This window comes from Chaetura pelagica, unplaced genomic scaffold (assembly GCF_000747805.2).
Source record: "Chaetura pelagica isolate M959 unplaced genomic scaffold, ChaPel_1.0 scaffold32, whole genome shotgun sequence".
NCBI classification, from domain to species: domain Eukaryota; kingdom Metazoa; phylum Chordata; class Aves; order Apodiformes; family Apodidae; genus Chaetura; species Chaetura pelagica.
The window spans coordinates 348,088-365,837 of NW_009952368.1; the positions used below are offsets into that span (position 1 = coordinate 348,088).

At 46.8% G+C, this 17,750-nt stretch overlaps 1 protein-coding gene across 1 annotated transcript in view; it reads left to right on the plus strand.

Annotated features, from left to right (window-relative positions):
* Positions 1-17,750, plus strand: part of ARHGAP32 (Rho GTPase activating protein 32) — a 150,132-nt gene that overhangs the window by 113,358 nt on the left and 19,024 nt on the right. The window contains exon 10 of the mRNA XM_010008099.1: positions 5,485-5,634. Coding sequence (XP_010006401.1) covers positions 5,485-5,634 — 150 coding nt within the window. The remainder of the gene's footprint in view (positions 1-5,484; positions 5,635-17,750) is intronic.

Consider the following 17,750-nt stretch of genomic DNA (forward strand, 5'->3'; position numbering starts at 1 on the left):
TCCCTCCCTGCAGCAGAGTTTAATTTTAGAGGATGGGTCTGGAGGGGCTAATAGCCTGGAAAAATTTAGCTTTGTTTGCTGTAAATTTCTATTCAGAGAGGGTGGATTTTGCTTTGCTTTTGCAATATCTAGCTGGGCTGTTTTACACCATCCCCACACCTTTTTCCATCTCTGCTGTCGTGACTGCCTGTCGCAGTTTGTTTATAAAATTTAAACTATGCAGCCACACTGCTCTGGACCTTCACACCATGCTGCCCTGGCAGCAGGGGACAGCTGGGCTCTGGAGCCTGAAAAATCATCCTTAATAATAAGAGAAACAAACACCCTGGGCATGTGCTGGGAATGGGGTCAGCATATACACCCTGCCAAGATTTTCTCAGAAAGTTTACTAACCCTGTTAGACAACATGCTGCTAGCAAGGAGTTTGAGTTCAAAACCAAAATATTAGTGATAGCTGCAGGAGATAAGGCAGGTGCTCTTCATTTGTTTAGCATGGATCTGCTTTCCCTTGGCCAGGGGGTTGCAGGGGGACAGGCAGTGGATTTGTGAGGATGTCCTGTAGGAAACAGCCATGAACACATTCAAAACCTGCTGCTGGGTCACTGTACACCAAGGTGTCTGAGTGAGCACTTACCTGGGTTTGTGCACAAAAAAAGATTGGAAAAATGCTAATATCTGCTCTTCTGTTGTTTGGTTCCCCTGGTCTTTGGGAAGAGGCAGAGTGTGTAAGGTGGGAGATGCAGCCCAGGCCTGCAGGAGTCTCAGTGTGTTGACTGCATTGGGTTGTGTTCTTGCCATTCCATCGTGGGGTTTTCTTACTGAAAAGAGAAGGAAAATGCATGCAAAAATATACTGGGGACACACTCAGGGTGCATTTATTAAAAGCCTTCTCCTCTCTGATCCCCACATTTCAAAGCCAAGGAGTCAGTGAGCTTTTCCATCCTACTTTTGTTGCCAAGACTTCGGGCAATGGTGATTAAATATTACATTTTTGGAGTGGTCTCGGGAAGAGTTTTATGGCCCAGATGTGGTGCTGAAACACATGGGATTGATGAGCCATGGGTCTTAGGGGTGTAAATCTGGAGTAATTGCATCCCTGCCAAATCCACAGGGGCATGAGTGGGATCAGAAATGGGCACTCTGGTGCCTCAGAGAATTCAGGGCAGAGCTGTGCTGGTGGCTTTGGCAGGGAGCTCAGTGGGAGAAGGGTTGCTTGGCTTGGTGTGCTTTCCTGCCCCCTCACCTGGGCTGCCACCACCACTCACACTCTTCTGCTCTAAGAGCACCAAGTTCAGATCATTTTTAACCTGGATGGCTGAGGTGACTGAGCTCAGTGCAACCTCACCAAGAGGTGCAGGAACATGGCAGGATGGCCACCATGGCCTGGCAGGAGGTCAGAGAAGACACTGGAATCTTCAGCATATCCTAAGAGATCCCTGTGAGCTTTCCAGTTGATTCCCCAAAAAATCCCAGGAAAAGCATATTGTGCTGAACAAGAGCCATGAAACCACTTTGATGGCTGACACATTTCTGCAGCAAACAAAGCTGCATGAACTATATCCTGGCCTGCCTTTTCAGTCTGCAGCACTAGGGTGAACAAGCCCTGCTTTTAATGAAGTAATTGTTATTTAATAGTTTTTATCAATGTCAGGGGAATTTCAGGCCTCTTTTATACTACAAAAGCTTGGTGGTGTAGCAACAATGGCATGGTTTGATTGGTGAATGTTCCTCAGGAGGTACAGCCTATGGCAGTTTCCCAAAACCACTATAAACTACCTGGCACAAATATTCCTCTTTCTTCCCAGCCTGGGAAGGCTTTGGCCTGAGTTGTTCTGTCAACTCAAGGTGTGATATTTTTTCTCACTCCTAATTGACACTTTCATGCCAACAAAACTTCACAAGCAGTCCAACCTCAGGTGGGCTTTTTGGTTTGGGTTTTGATGGGTTGGTTTTTTGTTCAGCCAGTCTCACGGAGCTGGATGGAGAATTTGTCTGTGCTTGATCAGGCTGCTCAGCCCTTCTGAGGGAAATCAGCCCCTGCTCCTTCTAGGAAAGCCTTCATTTCTTGGTAAACAATTTGTTTTATAGCAGTTAAATCTGAGTCAGTCATATGGATCAATCTTAGGGGTTTTGTTTAGTTTTATTTGCCTTTCAGTTGGTAATTCAGCACCTTCTCTGTTGCAGCCATGTGAAGTTCCTGGTACTAAAGCTGCTGCGTTGTCTGACTTTATTCCCATGTCAGGTGTCAACCTCACATGGAGACACAAACTGTGAATGGTTTTGTCATATATCCCCACTTTATTGGTGGGACAATAAAGGTAGAAAAGGGCTAATTAGTTAATTCACATCTCCTTAGTTTGTAACCATTTTAGATTTATTTCTTTCCTGGCCTAAACCCCGTGTCTTGATTCCATAACTTCCATTGTTCACTAATTGTGGGGTTTTCAGGATGAGCAAATGGCTTCATCTAAACTAACATGCATCAGAATTTAAACCTCTCTTAGGCTGCATCGTTGGTTTGAGGGTTGGATGGTGCCAGAGGACTTGGAAGCAGGATGGAAAGCGTTCCAGCCTTTATTGCTGTTGGCAGCCAGACAGCACACGGGGCAGCCCTGAGTGCTTCCAGCTCAGAAGGGTAACTTACCCTTATCAGACACCTACTTGCCTTTGTGTTCTTTTTTACAACCTGTCAGCAGAGAGGTGACTGCTTGGAATTTCTCACTGTTCTCTCTTCTTCCCCACCCAGGAGCAGCCTCACTCCCATCAGTGACTCATTCCTGTGTAGGTATAAAACTCTGAAGTGGGTTTAGCCTGAGAAAGTCTCCTCCAGGGTGGGCAGTGATTCAGAGAAGAGCTGTGCAGGGAACTGTGTTTAACCAAAGAACTGCAAATGTTTCAACAGACCACTGAGAAGTGAATTTCTGGTGACTTCACCTGCTGGGGCAGTGCCCTGGCAGGGGCTTGGGCTGTGGCACTGGGACCCTGTGGGTGTTGGCAGGAGTCGGCTTAATGATGCAGGAAACAAGACAATTACTTTAACCTGTATGGAGTGACTTAAAGGCAGAACAGATTTATTGTGTTTTTAAAAGTCAGGTCTCCCTTCTGGTGTGAGATGTAAACATGTATCAGCAAAGCACATTCTTGGACCGGTGGATCAAGTTACTCCATTGCACCTTTTTATGGTTTTCATGCCTGAGGGGACACCCAAAGGTCACTTGCTGACCTGGTCACCCACAGGAGTAGAATTTATACAGTATTGGAGTTGGATGCATTTTCCCCATCATAAATCCATTCTCTGATGGATTCATTTTTCCTTCAGCCAAGCGAGATACTTCATGCAGAATTGTATATGGAGTCTGTGAAATTATTGCAATTAATACACGGATACTAGTAATTGCTCTGTTTGTTTATCTGACTGTGAAAGTGTCTGTCTCCAGTCTATCACCTCCAGTAGCACTATCACAGGAGCCCCAGGGTGCTCAGGATGAGACTCTTGTCTCCATTAATTCTTGAACAGAGCTGAAAGGAGATGATAAATGAGCTGTTACTTTACTGTGATGATGGATACAATCAAAATCTGTCCTAACTTTGTTTGGTGTGTCAGCACAATCTGTTCATTTATTGTCTGGAATTAAAAAAACCTCATCAAACTGAAAACATTCCTTTAATTAAAGCCCCCATAGCCACAGTTTGTCGTGCTCAATGCTTCTGTGTTTTGTTAAACGATTTGGGTTTGATTGTTGAGAGTGCAGATGTGGAGTTTGTTGGAGATGTTAGGATTTCATGTGTTCAGATGCATTTAGCTGCTGCAGATCAGCATGGTGTCGTGCTGTGAAGAAGGACTGTATGCCAAAGCACAACTCTACTCACACAGGAATATGTTAAGGTTGTTGGAATCGGGTTTGTTATAAATAGAGGGGCTGCATCAAAACAGGGAGAAGAATACTCAGCTGTTTCAAGGGATTAAAACATCACAAAGCACAGCATGGTATAACCTTGCTCTTGGGACAAGGATTTTCATGTTGTCTAGTTGAAGAATCCCCTGACTGCTGCATCAAGCACTGCTGCATCCACCTCCCTTTTGCTGAGTCCCAGCTCCCAAGGCTGCTCTCTGAATTCCAGGCTGTGCCTGTTATCGAGCAGCAGTGACACCCAAGAGATGTACCTTTGTCACCAGGATCTTCCTTGCTCTGCTTTGTGGTTCAAAATAGTGTTACTGTGCTGGAATGTGATGATAGTACTTATGGGTTTGCTGCAGGTGAGATGCACAGTTGTGTTTCCTCCCTGGGATCTGAGATGGGAGCAGGGAGGAGTGATTGCTGATGTTGCTGCAGGAGCCTTTACAACTTCCTGCAGCTGTAAAGGCTTCCTCACAAAGCACAGCCTTTTCTACCTAGTGATTTGTTCTTTTCAACAGGGCTCTTCTGTTGAAGTTAAACTGCTTTTAAATCATGTCTACAATGGCACTTTTGTTGGGGAGGCCCTGAGCCCTTTTGCTTTCAGAGTGGGCCTCAGGAAGAAAAGTTGATTGTTCTGCTTCCCATTCAAACCTGGGCCCAGCTTCCCCTCCCTTTGTGGGAGTTTATTTGTGTCACCCTCTTATGTCCTGTGTTACTCTGCAGTTCATTTGACTCGGGGTTCTGCTCCTCAGCAGGACAGGGTGGTGTGAGCAAACCAATTGCACCAGCAGGGCACAGAGCCCAGTCTGCATCACGTAGAGAGACGGAGCAGGAGGCTTGGAGGGATGGCTCCTGAGGTCTCCTCTCTTTGTAGGCTTCTTGGATTTATTCTGGAGGGGATAGATACATCTCTTCAAATCAGCTGCCTTGCCTGTCTATTAAATAAACCTAAGACAGTGATGTTTTTACCTTGCAAAGGTTTGAGAAGACTTGGGGAGCTGACGCTGCCCTGGCATGGACTGTGCCTCCCAGGTCCATGGAAGTGGCAGGTGTGCTGGAAGGGCCATCTGCAGCACTTGGAGCAAATGGCCTCCAAGTTCAGATGTGATTAGTCATTCATTTGTTCTGGAGGCTCCTCAGACTACTAGAAGTAGAGCCAGTAACAAAGCATTTATTTCTGCTTGTAGATTATGCTCTGTGTTTGTCTGTGTACATGAGATAACTGGTTCTGTTGGTTCAGCCTCGTTTGCTTTTCCAGAGCTGGAAGTTGCAGCTCTCAGGTGCTGCCCATCAGCCAGTGCTGTGACAGTCCTTTCGTGCACTCCCACCTGGAGCTGCTTTGCAGATGTATGTGTCTTTGTGTTAAACTCTTCCATTGCAGCTGTCTCCTCTGGTTGCTGGGCTGGCCAAGGCTTAGAACAAGAGCCAAGTCTCTGTTTAGTATCAGCCCTTGGCAATCTGTTTCCGTAAATAATTGATATTAATGTTACTCCAGTTCTTATGTGCTCTGTAGAATGTGTTACACTTGGCCTTGCCTAACTGAACCAAATCTGAGATGAAGTGCTCTTTTTATTCTGTTGTGCAGTGTCCAAAAAACACGGCAAGCTCATCACCTTCCTCCGGACATTCATGAAGTCGCGCCCAACAAAACAGAAGCTGAAGCAGCGGGGGATCCTGAAGGAAAGGGTGTTTGGCTGTGACCTGGGAGAGCATCTTCTCAACTCTGGCCATGATGGTAAGAAACAGTCCATTATTGAGTTCTTCCTCTGCTGGGAATCTTATTTCAGGATGATTGTATCTAGCAAAGGGCTGGTTGGTACCAGTGAGAGGTGTCACAACACTCAGTGGCTGAAGGATAAATCAAGGCTGATGGTAACAAGAAGCAAGTGTCTCTAACTCAGTACCTTTGTATGATTCTAGCACAGTTTGCAGTGTAAATCCTTTATCTGCTTTTTCCCTCAATTTCACAAATCTACAGGAATTAACTGGGTGTTACCTCTGTCACAGCTTTTCTCTCAGTTTTTTGTGGAGAGTTTTCTGTAGGTGGTCTTGGTCATTTTCACCAGCTCAGGGAGGTAGCAGAGAAGAGCCATCCATTCCCAAATTTACACAATTGTCAATACTGTTCCTCAGCTGAACTTCCATTCCATTCCTCTTTCCTGCCCTCTCACTGTGACATCTCCAGTCTCTTCTGTGAAACTGGGGAGGTGCCTGCAGTGCTGAGTGGCAAACAGAGGACTTGAATTCTCTACCTGGGACAGGCTCCTCAGAGAGGTTGTAGAGTCTCCTTCTCTGCAGACTTTCAAGACCTATCTGGATGTCTTCCTGAGTGCTCTGCCCTAGTTGGTTTTTTTTGTTCCTGCTCTGGCAGGGGGATTGTACTCGATGGTTTTCCGAGGTCCCTTCCAACCCCCAATATTCTGTGATTCATTAGCCAGGGCCATTGCCATGAGTGCCCCTGCTGAGGGTTATTTGGCAGAGCAGCATGGAGCATGAAGCAGGGGCTTCAGCCAGTTTCCCCAGGAGCTAAAGCCATCAGGAAGGTAGTGATGGGGGTAGCACCACTGCCTGGCTGGGCCAGCTGGGCAGCTGGTTGGTATTTTGCTCCTTGCCCAGTGCAGTCCATTTTGCAGACCCTGATGCCAGAGCTGTTCACCTAACAGCTCCCAGCTCTTCCCTGCAGGCTGAGGGAGAGGTGATGTGTGGGCCAGGAAAGGAGTTTCTCTGTCAAACTGGCTTGCAGTGGCACTTCAACCTCCTTGCTCATGTGAGCCCCTTTTGGAAAAGGGATAGTTAAGGGTGGGGAGCTGTTTTGTGCACTTTTTCCAGCTGATTCAGTTGGTGACTGCAACGTGCACTCCTTTGCCTGACTTTTGAAGTGTTTTACTACCAGTTGGTGAGTAATACGAGCTTGTTTTTATGGAATCAGGACTGTGGCAAGGCTCGTTGGCTTGTTAATTGGAACCAGTAGAGATCTCTATTGCTGGGGCTTGAAAAGCATCAGAGAGCCAGAAACTGGGTGGATTGGAGACAGAAACAGACAGTAACCCATGTAAGAACTGCATCAGGAGTGGGTAATCTACACTGCTGGGTAGCTACAGAGCTGGTTTTATACTCATGCTGTGGGAGCTATCTTGGAGGGCAGAAGACATGCCAGCAGAGTGAGCTCATTAATGGGAAAGAGCCTCTCTCCTCCCCAGCCCTCCTGTCCGTTTGAGGCACAAGTCAGCAAGAATTAAAGCTTTTCCCTGCCCTCTGCATGGACTTCTTCCCCACGGCTTTAAGGGGCACACATTTTATTTAGCAACAGAAGACACATCCTGAGCTGAACTAAACTGTTCTAACTCCACGGGGGCCTCCAGTTTGAGTCTCTGGGAGTTCACTTCTTGGTCTGGACACTCCCCTCCCATCACATGTGACTGGGGGACTGAGCCTGAGCTGTGCTAATGAGGCCTGCAAAGTTACCAGTTGCTTTCACCCTTGATTTAATAACTCTTTCCTAACTCTCTGGAGTGAAGCAGATCCAATTTGGCTGTTGCTAACAGGGGCATGTCTCCATGTCACCCAGCAGGACTGGGTCTTTTCTGTGTGATTCAGCTCCTCTGACCTGTATTCCAAGTGACGTAATCCCTGGGACTGCGTTTGTGGAGACATTTCTGGGCTCCTGTGAATCAAGCACTTGCACTTCAAGGTTCCTGCATGCAGTAGCTTAAAATTCATCAGTCTTCGAGCCACCTGCAGGGCTGATCCACTGAGAGGGGACTAGGGTATCACAGGAGACCCACAGTTGAATTAGAGCAAAGATGCAGTCCTACTCCTTCTCCAGAACATAAGTGAGTATTTTTATAGCAGCACAGAGTGCTGTAAGTGAAGTCTGTGCATGGTACCTACTGGAAATGTTTTGGGATTACCACCATCAAACATCTCCGTTCAGGAAAGCAGAGAAGAACCCGATACATCCATGGATCTGTTTAGGTTGATGCCAGTTTTGATGGGTTGCTATCCAAGATCCAAAAAACCCCATTTGGCAGGATCAAAGGAGAAAATGACGCTGCCCACAAAGTTTGAAATGAGTGACAAAGCATCATGTGCTCCTCAGAAATGCAGCATTGAACCAAACTGGGGTTATGTTACAAATTTTATTAATTATCAGCTTTGGGCAGATGACAAAGCCTAAATTCTTGAGAATTCACTGTGGAACAACATGAGCAGTCCCAGTTTTGCAGTCATGAGATTGTCTTTGAGGTAGGAAATGGTGAGAGAGGAACAGACTGAGAGAATAAAAGGGATGAGGAAGGACACAGAGTAAGTCTAACATTTAGTTACTGACCAGTGTGTTGAGGCAGCTGGCTCAGAGTACTCAGCTAGAGGAGAGTTTGCCTCCAGCCAGAGTGTACAAACCCAGCGGGAATATTTTACCTTCTGCGCTGTTGTCTTCCTGTGGGCTCAGCAAGTCATCCCTCTTGTTCTGCATCCACTGTGCCTGCTGCAAACGGAGAGTAAATGGGCATGAGATGGACAGGAGGAAAAACAGGCAGGAATGTGACCTGTCCTACTGCTAGGGAGCAAGGGCTGGGTGGTTCTGTCCTGCAGAGCCCCGCACACGCTCTGTGTCCAGCGCGTGGTGTTTGGCCCTGTTTGTCTGGGTTTGCCTGAGTTTTGAGGTGAGGCAGGGTGCTCTCCCTCTCTCTCTCTCCCTCTCTCTCTCTCTGTCTGCCAAAAGGCATCTCATGCCAGCGTGCCAGAACTTGCATCTGCTCAACTTCAGAGTATAATAGATGTGTTTGTGGAGTTTCTCCTCAGGGGAGGGTGTCTGGGTAAGATGGGGTGAGTGGAACAAGGCTGAGGTTGCTCCTGCCTTCTCATTGCTGATGAAGATGCAGTTTGTCATTTTTTTAATTGATGTGTATTTGTAACAAATGCTAACAATAACAGCTGTGGGGATGAGCACTGTACCTTAAAATGTTTCTCTGTGTGTGGTGATTCATGCTGGGGATTGCAGGGATTGTTGGGCTGGCAGCTGTAGGCAGGCAGTGTCCTGGTTTGGTTGCTTTATTTTTAAGTGCTCTTTGTAGTGTGCAAACACCTTGAGCTCTGCAAACAACGGGGCCCTTCTGTGGCAGGAGTTACACCCCACATGATGTGGAACAGTCCTTTCCCAAAGGCCCTGGTAGACAAGACAGCAGTGAAGGGAAAGAAGCATCATTGCCTGGATTCTTAGATGAAGATCTGAGTCATGGGCAGATCACAGGGACTGTTTTTCAAAACCTTTGTGTTCTGCTTTTGAAAAGGGGAATAAGGTGTTACAGTGCCCTTGGTCACTGTACAGAGGTGTGTGGTTTCCAGTGAGAGTAACAGCACTCTGTCCTTTCTGCTCCTCTTCCCTGTCACGCGGCAGCACCGAGTTACGGGCTGGAACCTGCAGGAGCAAAACCGGTTTTGATGTGAGGGATTCTTGACTTCTCTGCTGGGTCTAAATCTAGCAAAGGTTGTGGTGATGCTCCCTTCACGTATGTTGGTTTGCATAATACCTCTCCATTCAACACCTGCCTTAAGAGGCCTGTCTCCATTGAAATTTAGTGCATTATTCATTTGTTGGCTCCTGGGTTTTGAATACGTCCCTGCCAGCCAAGCCTCCTCTGGAAGCAGATCAAGCTCAATGGGGAGTAGGTGTTTCTTCACCACCCTGAGAGATGCTCCCAGTTGGTTTGGTGCTGTTGGCACCTGCTGTACCTCTTATGAAGCTGTGAGATGCAGCAAATCCAGTATAATTCCTGGCTTGTGAAGAGGCTTCATTCCTTTTGTAGGTAGAGAGATGTTTTCCCCCTCATTTTTTTCCTTTCAAAGGAAACCAAAAGAAAGAATGGAGCAGAAAGAATGGAGCTTGTAGAGGATGTGTGTGTTGGGTGTGGGAACTGGTTATGTGCTGCACTGCAGCATCTCTACCATCTCCTCCTGTGTGCCTCAGAATATTCTGAGGCAGTTTTCCATGCTGAAAATGTTCCTGGTGCTTGGGGAAGGTGATCATGTCTCTTGGCTGTCAGTGGAGCACAGGCTGACCCCGGTGTACCCCAGAATGGTGGTATCAATTGTTTCTGTCATGAGAGAATCCATGCAGTGCAGTCAGGTCTGTTAACAGAGGTTTTGTAGGCTAAAAGCAGATGGTATTTTTTGTACTTCCTTATGCACTTGTTGCATTGATACATCATCAGCTTCCATGATTGGAAGTGATGGGTTCAGGAATGGCACTCGTTTTTAATGGACCACTTTCCCACTTGGAAGGACCTACACCTCGTTTCTGAAGGACTAGAAAATACCAGTGGCCTGTAACCAAGAGGCAGAGGAATTTTCTTGCTGAGAAAGTAAATGCCTATGAAAACCAGCGTTTGCTGGTCTTGCTCTCTGTCCTTCCTGTTCTTCCCAGGCCCTCAGATTTATTAGCAATGATTTTGACAAAGTTGAGTAGGACTGAAGAAAAAATGAAATGCAAGCTGAGACTTGAGAAAGCTGCATGGAAGGTCACACTGTAGCAGATAGAAGATCCTGTTGCCCTCCGGGTGCTATCAACAACTGCAGCACATGGTTTTATTTTCATGTGCTGGATGTTATGCCCTTCAGATGAGCTTCTTAATGGTGTCTTGGCATTTCTGGTGGTACCAGAGCTTGCTCAAGGCCCAAGATGTCATCCCTCCCTTTGAGCCAACCCCTGCCTGCAGCTGAGTGATGCTGCTGCCTTGGATGCTGACTTAGTGAAGATTTGGGTAGAAGGAGAAGACTGTAACCAGGGCAGAGAAACACAAGGAATGGATCTTGGGCAGCAACTTGGCAGGGGTCTGTAAAAATCTGGTTCCCCTTAGCTGAAGCCTAAATTGGATAATCTATATGTCATCCTTTTGGTTCCTAGTATTAATGCAAGGAGTCCCTTCTACTAGCTAATAATTTTCATTACAATAAAAGTCTGCCTGGCTGGCTTTGGATCTCTGCCATCTGCAAAGGGAGCCTTGGCTTGGAATTCAGGACAGCTGAGTCTTGCATAGTTATTCATTTCAGTTTTTCCTGATGTTTTAACTTCTAGAGGGTAAACTTAACCAGTTCCCACATTCTCTCTCAGAATGAAATTGAACCTGGCAAACAAGAAGTAAAGCAAACTTTGCTAAAAAGTAGAAAGTTATAAATATTTACAAAATTGTTGCTTTTTCTCCTTCCTTTCTTTACATACTATTTTAATGGTAAACACAAGGCAGCCCCTGAAAGCCAAGAACTTCCAGTTTACATTTTGAAGGCCCAGCTGAAATCCCTGCTCATGAAGTCCTGGAGAGGGAATTGCTTTGCTTCAGCATTTTCCTTTCAGACTTTTTAGCATGTTCAGAACTTCCAGAAGAAACAGATCATCAAGCTTTACCTGGGTAGTTCAAATAGCAAATGGTGACGTGGTGTCACAGCAACCTCAGCGTGTAGTTCCCCAAATATTCTTGGAATTGTTATGACTTGAATGCTGGCAGCCACATCAATAGGTTTGTTGGAGCAATAACTTCTTGTTCCTACACAAAGGTTTAGTGAAATTCTGCATGGGAAGGGTAGGTCCTGTGTGTCAGGCAGGACTCTGGGATCAGACAGTGAAATTGGCCAGGGTCAGGGCAGGGGGCTGAGGAGGATGGTGGCTGTGGATGACCCTGATGCATTTGTTCTCTGAATAAACCCTCAGGGTGTTTTTGAGCTTTTAATAGGTATTTTCAGAGCATCCAAGCAGATGAGTTTGAATGTGAACTTGGCAGATTCAAATGAAGTAGAGTCAGATCCAGCACCCTGCTTTTACTTCTCTCCCTGTTTGTAAAGGAGTTTATGATTAGGACACAAACCTGAGGTTTGAAGGATTTGTTTGCAATTCTCTTTTGTGCTAAGACCTTTATTGTGTAACTTGGGCAAGCCCCCTAAAATAGGATAAATCTTCTTTACTCTCAGGCAGCTCTGCACACAGACAGTGTAAATGGGACAAAAATGGTTGTGAAGTCACATTCTGGGGCAGTAACTCAGTGGGGCTGTTGGGATTTGGGAGCCCCTGTGAGTCCTCAGGTAGTATCAGCCAGACCCTCCCATCCATCCTGTTGCCTGTTATTTCTTTAACTGGCCCTTTTTATAGGAGGTTGACAAGAAACCTGTCAGCCTCAGACATGCCAAAACCAGTTTCCTTTCATCATGCCACAATCTTTAGAAATTTCTTTATCAAGATCCATCTCCAAAGGACTTGGGTAATCACTGACCTAAACTGTAGGTAGGTTCTCCCAGTGAGCTGGGGCTCTTAACTCAAACCCCATCTCTCACACACCTTTCATGGCCTCAGGGAACTCACTTGCTATCTCTCCTTCCATCTCCAGGCTTGTAAAATCAAACTACCAGTCCGTATCTGCCCCCAAGATGCCACAAGGGTAGGTTTCTCATGCTTGTGAAGTAATTGGGAAGATTAAGAGCATGATAGAAACATTAAACAGTATTTATTCAAGCGCTAGCACAGGTTGGCCTGCTGGATCCAGAGCAGCCTTGTGAATGTCTGTAGGAAATAAGTAAACTTACTTGCATGTGTCCCCTGTCTTTATTTTGTGCCTCGTGGGGGGGTAGCTCAGCTTCTCCAGAGCCCCCCTGCACCTGGGCTGGCTCTCAGGAAGCCTCATGCCCATGGTCACTGCACAATGTGCTAATGCTTGTAGGGACCTCGTCTGGCTTGAGCAGACAGTAAGTTCTGCTGTCCAGTTGGCTGCTTTCAGCCCATCAAATGCTTTCACTTGGGTATTGTTGCTTTTCTAACCAAAAAGAGATTTTCACATTAACTGTTCTCAGAGTCTCTAGGTTGAGGAAAGATGTGCAAGGGGAGGTTTAGGTTGGACATTAGGAAGAGATTCTTCACCCAGAGGGTGGTGGAGCACTGGAAGAGGCTCCCCAGGGCAGCAGTAATGGCACTGAGCCTGACAATATTCAAGAAACACTTGGACAACACCCTCAGGGACATGGTGTGAACTTTGGGGTTGTCCTGTTCTGGGGCGGGAGTTGGACTTGGTGACCCAGGCTGTCCAAGGAGGTGGTTGAGCCACCATCCCTGGAGACATAAAAAGACAGATGTGGTGCCAGGGGACAGGTTTTAGTGGTGGACGTGGCAGAGTTAGGGTAGTGGTTGGACTTGGTGATCTTGAAGGTGTTTTCCCACCAGAAGGACACTGTGAATCTGTGAATGCTGTGATTAATCTAACCATGTCAGCAGGCTTGGAAAGCAAATGGTGCCAAATCACTGGAGCATTTCTGTAAATGGTGCAAAACCTGCATGGCTTAGGTGTCTAAATGTTTCTCCTGACCTGGCCAGTCTGTGCCTCTGCACACCCAAACCCCTGTAATGTAAAAGATTGGTCCTGCAGCCTGGACAGGAGTGCAAGAGTTGACCCAAATAACAGAGGAGCAGAGAATTCCTTCCTGCAGATGCTTTCTCTGCTACACAAACTCGTTGAACACAAGTTGATACATTTAAAGTCCAATAGTTTTCAGCTATTTTGGGCAAATTTCCAAACATAACAGGCACTGTTATTGCTTCACCAGCTGCCCTCTGAATTGCTGGAACTCCAGATGATTGGGGACGGGGTTAGCATGACAAAGAGGAACATGGGGTCCCCGTGGAGAAGTATTTGTTTGGGGGAAGTACTTGGAGAAAGGGAGAGCTGAGCAGGCAATACAACTTCTGCAGTTAAGAAAAGAGACAGTTTCTCTCTCCCCTTCTTTTCTGCCCTGCCTGCAGCTGTGAGAAGAGAAATTATTTATGCCTGAGTGACCCAGAGGACAGCAGGGAGTTGAAAATTAATTTGCATTTTGAAACCTTACAGCTGTAGGGGGAACAAACATGAGGAAAAAAAATGTTGCAATCCATACAGGAGCTGCTTGTGCCCTGAGCCCTCACTCCACTCCTAACAATGTGGATACTTTTTCCCTTTTCAACTCACTGTAGGAAGTGTAATTGATCCAAACAGAAAACACAAGCACTGGGTTCAATTATGGATGTATTAGGAGTATCTTTATTCCATTTGTGGATATTTAATTGTAAAACAAAAAGCCAACCCGAGAAAATTAGTGGATGCAGCCTGGGAGATGGATGTCCCACCCCAAGGCCCATCCTTGATCAGGTGCAGTCAGGTACCACTTGCAGCCCTCAAGCACAGAATTGCACATGTAGACAGACCCACACTGTCCAGAACCTTGCTGATCTCCCAGGACTTGAGAAACATGGTTATCTACCTGCCCAGCCTGATGCAACTCTGTGGGATTTATGTTTCTCAGGCTTGAACTTTGCACTTTGTTTTGACACAGTTGCTGGGTGAGCTGCCATAAAAGAAAAGTCCAGCCTGGAAAAGCAGAGTCCAGTGCCAGAGGCAAATTCCACACGGGCTCTGCTGGTGGTGGCTCCTGGAACCAGTTTATGGCCCCTCTTTCCATTATTGCACTTTCCCAAGTGCAAAAGTCACACTTCAAATGAAAACATGGCGTGATACCAGGAAATAGTGCAGCTTGTGATTATAGGCTTGGACTTTACTCATCAACAGCATCAATCATGTTAATGTGGGTCATTCTTGGAAATGGGGATGAGAGCATCTTGCAGGGAGTTTGCTGGTTGGTTGCTCTGGTGCTTTTCTCTTACTGGTGCAGATTCAAGTGAGAGGACATGGGTTTAGGAGTCAAAGTCCTTAGAAGAGAATCTTTTGAAGTTGGACTTCTTTTCTGAATGTGTGTCTGGGGGGTGGGGGGTGTCTGCATGCTTATAAAATGGTGCACACAGGGGGCTTGCTGGTGGCAGGACAGAAAACCAGGAGGAGACCCTTAACCTCCCTGTCCCAAGCTGGTTTGCACCCTCTGTGTCACTTTTACTGTGAGGTGGAGGGGTAGATACCTGGAAGAATGGTTGCAGGTACCTGATAGCCATGTTGTTACCTTTCTTTTGGTGGTTCAGAGTGGTGCTCAGAAGAGCTAATTGCATTTTTCTTGTTCCTGCTGGGCTGCAGGTTTAGCTTCCCACCTTGGTTTGCTGTGTGTGGAATTCAGCTGAGCAGCTGCACAGCAGCCAAAGGCCTGGATCGTGCAGCAGTTCACCTTGTTGCTGGAATATTGTGGAAATGGTGCTGCTGGAGGGGAGCTTGGTGGGAGGCCTCCTTCCCCAGGCTGAACAAATAGTTCTGGTTCCAGTAACAGGCTGGGAGAATTAAAAATAATTATTAAAAAAAAAAAAAAAAAAAAAAGGGCAAGCTGAAAACTCAGAGAGCGAACATTACAAAAGATTAAAAAGGAAAAAATAAAACCAAGATGATAGGAAAGTAAATGTGCCTTTTCCAAGATGAATCAAAATGTCCTTCAGAATGAAACCCATAAAACTTCTGCTTCCTCTTACTGGCAAAGAATTAACCAGTTAACAAGCCCTGGGAGATGTAATGAACCTTTCAAACCAGCTGAGATGCTCAGGAATGAGTTGCATAAATTCCTTTAGCTGCTATGGTGATGAAATCTGCTGGGGTCTCCTTTGGCAATGCATCCCCATTCCAGCCTTCTGCACATTGTGTCCTGCAATACCTGCTCTTTGAGACAGCAGAGGGAATGAGGGAAGGTGATTGGGTTTGGAACAGGAGACATGAACAGTTCTGGGATTCTCACTGAGAGCCTGGGGTTCAAAGGCAGCACCTGTCTGTGGGTGTGAGGGGCTGCAGCTGGGACAGGCTTCACTGCAGAGAGGTTGTCTGGAGTCAGTGGTCAGAGAGTGTGTTGTTCAGGGAAAGAATAAACCCAACAGTGAGTGCTGGTGCACTGCTGGTACTTGCCTGGGAACATGGAGCTGGGAAGGGCCCTGTGCTGGGTTGAATTCACACAGACACCAATTCTGGGCATAGTTGGGACTGGAGGAACCCAGTGTGTGCTACCCTGGGCTTGTTCCTTCTTGAGCCTTTCCTTAAGCCAGAAGCCAGGGGCTGAGCTAGGTGGACTTTCATGGCTGTTAATACAAACCACCCACATCGTCAAGTCTGATTGTTATAATTGCAGGAAGCACAGTAATTAACTACCATTAAGAGAATTTTAGCATAGATGCTGCTACAACCTGTGAGAAAAAAATCTCCATCAGTTTTCTGCTGTGATGCAGCTGAGATACCTTTTCCATTCAAACCTGGTCCTTGGTTTGGGATCTAGAAGCCAAAATCAGGACCTGAACACTGCAGGTCATGCTGTGGTGGTGGTCTTGGCATGCTTGGCCATCAGAAAATGAAGTCTTAGCTCGTGCTCCCATCCTGCCATTTCACTCTGCTGGCAACAGACACTACTCCCTCCATATGTGTGGATATGCAGGTATATAAATGTATATTTAGCTAAAGGGCCTGGGATTCAGAGAGGAGAGGGAGGTTAAAGACATGTGTAATTGTCAGGTGTCATCTTTGGTGAAAAATCAAGTCACCATCCAGCAAAGGGCCTTCAAGTACAATTATAGCCCTTCTTGAATTTCTGTCACTTCTCCCACCATGCAGAATTCCCCAAAAATATCCCTGGTGCTGGTATGATATATTTAGCTTAAAGAACAGGTTGTCCTGGTAACCAGATAAGGAAATGCACAGAACAGGCCTGCTGGATTTTTTTTCCGTGTCTATTAATTCTAATTGTGCCCAGGATCTTCCACAACAAAGAAGCACTTCAGGAGGTGTGTTGTTGGTGCCACATCCCTCACCTTCCCCCTGCTCTCCCCTGCCCTGTTGCACACTGTCCCTGCTGCTGAGCTGGGCAGCTCCATAAATCCCATCTTGCTGTGCTGTTTGTGTACCCGGGGAGGTTTGAAGGAGACCCCTATTGAGATTCCAGTATGGACCATTAAAGTCTTTGGGATTTTGCAGCTAAACATTAGCAGACCTTGCCACAGCACTTTGAAACCTGGGTAAAGTCTTTTCCCCGACCCTTGCAGTGGGCAAAAGGAAGTGTCCAGCCCAGCACCCTGACAAGATCTGCAACCTCACCTTTTGTAATGGGTGGGGGGGGGTAGAGGGGCAAATGGGGACATCTCACATTGTCTCGCATCTCATTGAATCCTAAAGGAGGATGAATCTAGTGTGCTCTCAACCCTGGGTTCTCTCTCTACTCACAGAGACACCACTAACTGTGTCAGCATCCAAAGTCCTGTCCTGTGTCCTCACTGCAGTGGATAGGGCTGTTCTCACCTCTCTACTCTTCTGCACCTGAGTCACAGACATCTAACCCCACAGTGCAGTGCAGAACAACTTTAGCCCTTTTAGGCAACTGCTTGAGTGTGATACAGCTCCTTCCTGTCACTTAAAGCCTTAAAAACTTTCTTCTTGACAGGCTGTTGACTCTTTTTGCATGAAGGGCCAAGTGTGGTTCTGCAGAAGTGTTTTCTGAAGCGTTGTTAGAACGTGGGGCCGCCTGTTCCACCAGCTCTGTCTCGTGCCCTGTTCTGGGTGCCTGATGCACATTTTACCAACCTGCTCTCCAGGTGTGCATCCCCTCAGTGGTGGGAACTCGTTGCTTATCGTGCCTCTGATGCCTAAATGTGTGTTGGGTTCATTGCTAATGGCAACAATTGTGGAGCTGCTGTACGAGGCACCTTTGGCTTCAGAGCAGGAGCTGAGGTCTTCAGGCTGTGTTAGTGGGAGCTGAACCTTCTATTGCACCTACAGGGCGAGCATAAGGTGATCACCTCTGCTGGCTTCCTGGCCCCAAAGAAAGCAGCACTTGGCTTCCCAGGGTTTGTCTCTTCCATTGCTTAGTGTCCAAGGGCTGTGCTGACCCCAGAGGCTGCATCTTGCTGCACCGTGAGGTGCTGCTGATGCCTGG